Genomic DNA, 8439 nt, shown 5'->3' with positions numbered 1-8439 from the left:
CCCAGAATCGTATCTGGGGATTCTTTCTGAAAAGTGCTCTTTAATTCATAAATATAACAAAGCTCCTTTTTCAAAGCATTAAACTAAGTGTGATATGAAAAGCTACACATACACAGAAAAATTAAGTGAAAAAAATGCTAATGCTAGTTTAGGTCTAGAGGCATACAGCGGTGTAACAGGCAATTATGTTCTTGCTGTTGCCATTCTAACTAACAGACTCTAGGGGTAAAAAAAGGAAGCGAGAAAATGTTTCCATGCCAAATTTCTAGAGACTGACTCAGGTTATCTGGGGAACTGACAAAAATGTAATGCGATGAATTACACCTGATCTTTCCCATCATTTACCTAGATATTCCCAAGGCGAGCGCATGAGCAAGTCCTCCCTGTGCTCCCATGACCTCAAGGAGAAAGGCTCTTTCTAGGATGCACATCCTTACCTCAGACAGCAGGTGCTGAATCACAACTGTCAATGCCTCAAACTTGGTATTACCACAGGCAAGAAGCTGCTTGAGCTGCAGGATAAATCCACTTTGGTTTTCACATTTTGTTTTATATTGCGCCAATTCACGTGTTTTCTCAGAGGGCAGTACATCGGGAGCCGTCTGTGTCTGGATACATAAGCTTCGAGGATTCTTCTGCCTGCTCTTTTCAACTGCAAAAGGAATTAACATAGATACAAAGACAGGTGAGGTTAATTTTTAAAATCACCACCACATGGGTTCAAAAACAACCAGATAAGCCATGGAAACACATTTATGTTCCTGTAAGGAATGCATACGGATGAGAGCTGGAATGAATTGGAGATCTAGATGGCTGGAATTCACGAACACAGACAGCGGCCGCCAGTTATGACTTTAAAAGATTTATGTGGAACAGAGAATTAGGAATACGACATAAATAGATTTGGCAACCCAGAAACACAAAAACTGTGTGCAAAATGATTCTGTTCTTCTAGTTTCCCATTTTCCAGTTAAACTGGTAGAGAAACCTTGGCTGACGAGAAGCCTGACTTTTCTGATCTCATATGCCAAAAGAAACACACAAATCACTGGACATGTAATTAAATGCCTTTCTCTCCTCCCATACATTTTCTACAAATCTCTCATCTTTTCCCTGATGATGGCCTAGTCATTACACAGATCTATATTGCAGATGAGTCATTTCCTAATCTCTAATAAATCATAACATACATTGAAAACACTCAGATTTTGTCTCTTTAAGTTCACTGCTATGAGTACTATACTCTTGACTATACTATTCCATTTTCTGCCAAACACAAGCTTTGTCAGTCTTTTTGCCCAAGGAGTGATAATGGCTCCCACAGTTTTTTTTTTTTAAAGCGCATGCTAACACTCCAAATCCAACCCAAATGCCACGCTAAGTGATTATTCCCTTCCTGCGCTATAGTGCCCTGGGAATTACCCTGTTTTAAATAAAAAAACTGTTCAGTCTTGGAACCATTTCAAATGTGTCAGTCATTCTGAATATCAAACAGAATTGGAAAAACAAGAAATGAATTGCTTAGCTTCTTGAAATAAACAAGCCAAGTAATCCAAACAAATGTAAATGTGGAAAAAAAGACACAAGAAACTAAAAAAAAAAAACGTTTCCTTATTCTAACAGTCTTTCATTATGGCATCCACAGTCTGTGGTAACAAATCTAAGACAATTTTTAAAGAAATTTAGTAATTATTTTCTCTAATTTTTTGAGAAGAGGCAAACTATTACAGAGATTGCTTAAAGAAAAACAAAGAAACATTAGTACTCATGTTCTAAGAACAAATGGGTAAATATATTGAATAAACTAAGTTAAAAACAGGAAAAAAGGCTCTTATTTTCTATGGCTGCATTACATGGTTAAATAACGCATATTTGTATTAATACTTGATAATTCTCCGATCTAAAATGACTAAAATATCCATTGTTTCACTGTGTCTTTGTAATACTTGATGAGAAGTATTTATCCATTACTTTTTATTATTAGCAGTTAATAGTAGCTTATGAATAATTGTCACTTCCATACATGCAGAAAATAGCCAAGTTAATATATTACAGTCCTGAAGGGCGAACAAATTACTAGTCACTTATTGATGAAAAAAAAATCTAAATATTTGACCATGAGATTAGTATTCTTTATGTCATTTCCCAAATGTTTTTAGAAATTGTCACATAACAGGTAATAGTAATCCCACAGTGTTTCACTGATCACAGCGTGTTCTCACTTTGCCTCTCTTTTCATCCCCCCAATGACCCCAGGGAGGACGAGGAGGCTCCCAAGTGTGAATGGTCTTCCCTGGGTGTAAACAACTCCTATGGGAATCCAGATTCAAAGTCAGAACCCAGGCCTCTAATGCCAAGCCTCTGCTGTTCCCACACATTTTGGAAAGGGGATTAGGTGGTGATGTAATACATGACATATACAAAAATAAACATGCAACAAATGTAATAATATCTTGCTGTAATACATATAAGCCCATTATCTATCTGATAACTCATTTTAATAAACCCACATATAAACATCTATGTGTAATATAATTTTATAAACATTTTTAGATCCTTTACTATCTAGAACTTACTGCAACAAATATAGACACAAGTTCATTCTCCTGATATCATTTGTATACGTCCTACTAAAACATACTTAAAAATTCATTTATTGATAACTGCTTTATCATTTCCTGAGTCCTGAATAACATTTGGCTCTCTTTCTAGAATTTCTATGCTAATGAATGTTATTTTAAACACAATTTCAGAGCTTTAAAACTGTCAGTTTAAAATTATTTACAAAATCTGAGAGGTGAATCTTTTATATTAATATTTTGGAGAAAGATTCAAGATTCTTACTTTTTGATTATAAATCTGTAACAAAAATATCACAGAATACATGTAATTATACTAACAATGTTTACTTTTGAAGAGAAGGTAATAGGAATCAGATAGCTAAAAAGTATCCTGAAGTATTTTTTATACTTTTTAACCACGGGATAAATATATTACCTCTTCAAAAGTTAAATATAAGAAGTAAACAAAATTACTTTTAAAAGACAGTTAAAGTGAAATTCGAGGACATACATTTTTTATGTAATACTTAGCTATCAAGGAAATAGTCTATGTAGAATTTTTCCTTGGGGAAATTACACAGGAATCTAAACATTACACAGGGTTTGTTAGTGATTACTCAGAATAGCTTTATGATTAAGGAGGAAAGAACACATTATGTATTCGTCTAAGAGTACGTGTCTTCAAATTTTAAAATGAGAGCCAATGAGCAAACAGACTGTCCTCTCTGTGGAGCTGGAAATGCGTGCTGTGCACTCAATCTTCCGCTCCATATACTGTGCTCCCTGAGGATGAAGTGTGACCACATGGCAGCCGATGACCCAGTTTCCACATGCTTCCCACTCACTCCCCACTCCTGGCTCAGCTGCAGATCAGAGATGATGCAAGAATCTCCAACGATGCTCAAAGCCCCAAGGCTCATCAACAGGTACTTCACAGTACTGAAAAGCGAGGGGTTTCCCTTAAATCCTGCAGGATTCATTACTTACGTGAAATTAGCATAATATCAGCCAAACTTTGCCCTTACCCTCGTTTATCAGCATGTTACTGTTTTGATAATAAAGCTTTTATACAAAAGTATAAATTATTTTGTTTATTGTACCTATTAACAGAACATGCTCTGATTTCAAAGGATCCATTTAATCAGCAATCTTAAAATTAAATGTTAACTTCTACATCGATTCAGATTCCTCTCAACAAGATAATTACCACCATCAGCTGTGATCCAGCCTTACTGGGACTCATTCTAATGAAATGGCGACCTCCATCAGAAAAGCAAAGGCCAGAACCAAAGACATTGGCTCATTTGGAAAACAGCTGGATAACGCTGTTGGCTATCTTTGTTCTTTCTACTCAGAAACCTCAATTTAATAAAATTTAAAACTAGTGCAATGAAGTCATGTATCATCTTCTTAGTGGTTGGTGAAAGAGGAAGATGCCCATTTTTCAGGCTCAAGTCACTTAGACAAATAGTCCTCCATATCCCAAGACCAAAAATAATTTTGAGAAAAAAACCTACCCATTCGGACACGGACTAACCATCACCACATACTAGCAGCTCAGGACACATGCGTTCTAGGCCAAACAAGCCACACAATTCTGCAATCTGCTGGCTTTTCACATTGTTAAAATCAAGTTGGGAGATTGCCTTGGGTTCCATGAAACACAAATTAAACACAGAATTTGGAAAGGAATACTGTCTACTTTTGTGTGTACTCATTGACCTACTCACTCACTCACGAAATGTATTTATTAAATTCTACCATGAGGGCGCTGCTGTGGTGGGTGTGCACCTGCCCTGGGGCTCTGGGGGACGGGAGAAGTATCACATAACAGGGTGGTATTGCTCAGAGAGCCACAAAGACACCAAAGGTCTCTGCTGATTCATGTTTCCCTAGTGCTTACCTCTTCAACTCCAAATCTCAACCTATCTGTATAAAGGTGATAGTCACTGACTGGATGGTATGTGCTTTCCACAACGTATTGCATTAAGAACCGAGGTTTGTGTGGTTGACAAAACATAGGTTATAAACTCAGAGGCTAGTGAGGGGTCTCTTCATCCCTGCTAGCAGCGTGGACAGAAAACTCCCTTCCTTCTGCCTAATCTAATCATACACATCTAAAAGTCCTCAAAGGGACACCTACACACAAGTTCTTTCAGTCAGGGTTTCCCCAGCATCTGGTGGCAGGTGCTTATCCTGCCTATGCAATCTTACATACAGCTTTTTAAAGTTATCATTCATGTCAACTATTAGTTTACGTTTGTATGAAGTTTTCCAGTGTTCCTCTTATTAGCTGTTTACTCTAAAAGAGTTAACAGTAATAATTTGGGAGACATATAATATTTTTCTATTTCTAGGTAGATATGGCATTTACTGAAAATGGAAAATTTTAAGCTCAGCAAAGCACACTGTTTAGACATTTAAAATTACCCAAGCCAAGCTGGGCGCAGGGGCTCATGCCTGTAATCCCAGCACTTTGGGAGGCTGAGGAGGGCGGATCACGAGGTCAGGAGATCGAGACCATCCTGGCTAACACGGTGAAACCCTGTCTCTACTAAAAATACAAAAAATTAGCTGGGCGTGGTGGCAGGTGCCTGTAGTCCCAGCTACTGGGGAGGCTGAGGCAGGAGAATGGTGTAAACCCAGGAGGCGGAGATTCTAGTGAGCTGGGATCGTGCCACTGCACTCTAGCCTGGGTGACAGAGCAAGACTCCATCTCAAAAAAAAAAAAAAAAAAAAACTACCCAAGCCAATTATTTTTGGGGGGTGGGAGGAGGACTTAGGATGCCTCAGCATTTAAACTTTTCATTACTATATTAGTAGAATTTGTTGCAATAGCACATATTACACGAAAAAGGGTTCTATTTCTTCACATTAAAAGCAGATTAGAGAACAGAAAGCATATTCATATAAAAAATTCCTGTTTGGGTTAATTATGCTTATAAAATTTTTCCTGAAGCAACAGTCCAAACTCGCCCTTAACTATTTTTCACATAGTTGGCAGGAAAAAAGCAAATTTCTCATACTCTTATGGACCTAAAATGGACTACTAACTCAAAGAGGAGTTTATACAAACTCACCACATTCAGAAGTACTTTTAAGAAGGCACTGCCTCCCTCCTATAGCAACCAAAAAAGCATGACACTGGTCTAAAAATAGACACATAGATCAATGGAAGAGAACAGAGAACCCAGATATAAAGCCACATGCTTACAGCTAATTGATCTTTGATAAAGTCAGCAAAAATACATACAACGGAGAAAGGACATCCTGTTCAAAAAATGGTGCTGAGAAAATGAGAAGAGAGAAACTGGAGCCTGTCTCATATCACGTGCAAAAATGAACTCAAGACAGATTGAAGACTTACAATGTAAGACCTAAAACAATAAAAATTCCTGGGCGGGGGGAGGGGGGGCGGGGACAGGGACTAGAAAAAACACTGGCCAAGGCAAAGAATTCATCACTAAGATCTCCAAAGCAAATGCAACAAAAACAAAAATAGACAAATGGGGCTTAAACTAAAAAGCTTCTGCACAGTAAAAGAAACAGTCAACAGAGGAAACAGACAACCTACAGAATGGGAGAAAATATTTGCAAACTATGCATTTGACAAATATCTAATATTCAGAATTTATAAGGGACCCCAACAACTCAACAAGAAAAAATACAACCCCTATAAAAAATGGGCAAAGGACATGTACAGACATTTCTCAAAAGACAGAGAAGCGGCCAACATATGCAAAAGTAGAACATATGAAAAAATGTTCAACATCACTAATCATCAGAGAAATGCAAATTAAAACCACCATGAGCTACCATCTCGTATCAGCCAGAATGGCTATTACTAAAAAGTCAAAAAAACATAGATGTTGGCAAGGATGTGGAGAGAAGGCAATGCTTATACACTGTTGGTGGGAATATGAATTAGTACAATCTCCATGGAAAACAGTATGGAGATTCCTCAAAGAACTAAAAATAGAACTACCATTCAACCCAGCAATCCCACTACCGGGTATCTTCCCAAAGAAAAAGAAAAAAACAGACTATCTTACAACAGAAACGAAAATTAAAATAGCCACTTAAATACTAGAAATATTTGTAATATAGGCAATAAATAAAAAGAGAACATCATTCTCAAAATACTAAGCAGTTAAGGACAAGCAATTTGGAAGAGACGTGCCTAGGACTCAGGGCACCAGGGAGAAAAAAGGCAAATCTCTCACCCCCCAAAAAAAAGCTCTATTAGTCTTAATTTTCCACAGAGCCACATAATTGCTGATGTTTATAAAAAGGACCCTCGGGTACTAAAATGACCCAAAGTATTGCCTTAAACACAGAAATATGATATTAAATATTAGATATCTTTAAATCACATCTGTTGTGTTTCTACCTAAGAATATGCATACATTATTAATAAAATATTATTCTTAGTGCTGAAAGATGTTTTAAAGCTCATAAAAAGTATATTACTTCATTTATAGGGTAATTCTCTATTAATTAACCAGAATAAATTGTTCTAACGAAACAACTATTTATACAGCTTGCCATGTTCCTCCAATGTCTCTTGATGAAAAACACTGCTGTCCTTCCCATTCTGAATACAACTCCAAACCATAATTTATTATTTCCTTTCCATTTGTGTGTGAAAGTGGAAACTACGTTAAAACATAATTTAGTGTAATAAAACTCTAATTATCTGAAACTCGTCAGATTAGGACATACGGTCTCTTTCAACATCTCACTTTTAAAAACTTACCAAAATCGGCCAGGCACGGTAGCTCAAGCTTGTAATCCCAGCACTTTGGGAGGCCGAGGCGGGAGGATCACGAGGTCAGGAGATCGAGACCATCCTGGCTGACACAGTGAAACTCCGTCTCTACTAAAAAATACAAAAAACTAGCCAGGCTAGGTGGCGGGCACCTGTAGTCCCAGCTACTTGGGAGGCTGAGGCAGGAGAATGGCATGAACCCGGGAGGTGGAGCTTGCAGTGAGCTGAGATCCAGCCACTACACTCCAGCCTGGGCGACAGAGCGAGACTCGGTCAAAAAAAAAAACCAATTTTCCAAAATCTTACCTATTGTGAACAAAACTTGCCATTTAACACTTTACTGTCTTCTTCAACAGAAAGCTGTAACTACAAAAGGGCAGATTTTCATGTCACAGCAAAGGTACAGCTCTGAAACTGCCACAGCTACAGAAGCTTGGAATCAATCTACAACAAAATGATTTCAGCATCATACCATTCGTAATACCAGTTTTTAGCAAATGCTTGTCTATGTGGCAAAAGTCCAGCAAAATCCTTCATGACTGCTTTCAAGGAGGCTGAAAGGAAGAATCTGGATTCACAGTACGATAACTAAGGGGCAGTGAAAGGCTACATCTCTCATTCTTCTTCATCTTGGTCCTTTTGATTTCTTCTGCATTCTACAAAAGCCTAAATTTTATCTTTTCACATGCAAATTCTAACATATGTGGTTTTTTAATGGAAGCTTTCTAACATGGCCTCACTGACGTCTACATTTTGTGGTACGAAAAACACAAGAGAAACTGAAGTTTATTTACTGTCACCTTAACGGTACATGAATAAATGCCCTCCTAATCCATAATACACCCATAAATGCAGCAATAACATATTAAGCATACAAAAGCCATACTTAAAGTTGAGCACATTCCTTCCCAATGTATTTTATAACTGAAAATTCATTCAAGAGATCAAAAATCAAATATTAAGACTTACATCCAAACAATAAAACAACTTGAAAGTTTAACTGGAATCATTACAAACAGGTAATCAATGCCCCTCCAAAATGCATAGAATAAACAGGAAGGCCTGTTGCACGATTCAACTTGTTAAATAATACACTCCCCTCATTTATAA

General features: G+C 37.3%; 1 protein-coding gene across 5 annotated transcripts in view; it reads right to left on the bottom strand.

Moving 5' to 3' along the window:
- MTUS1 (microtubule associated tumor suppressor 1) overlaps nt 1-8439 on the bottom strand; it is a 161317-nt gene that overhangs the window by 40055 nt on the left and 112823 nt on the right. For all 5 annotated transcript variants that reach the window (XM_011934873.1, XM_011934875.1, XM_011934874.1 and 2 more), the window contains one exon: nt 438-652. In XM_011934873.1, the coding sequence (XP_011790263.1) occupies nt 438-652 (215 nt within the window). The remainder of the gene's footprint in view (nt 1-437; nt 653-8439) is intronic.

Source organism: Colobus angolensis, unplaced genomic scaffold (assembly GCF_000951035.1).
Source record: "Colobus angolensis palliatus isolate OR3802 unplaced genomic scaffold, Cang.pa_1.0 Scaffold14, whole genome shotgun sequence".
Taxonomy (NCBI): Eukaryota; Metazoa; Chordata; class Mammalia; order Primates; family Cercopithecidae; genus Colobus; species Colobus angolensis.
This window is presented reverse-complemented; position numbering and strand designations above follow the sequence as displayed.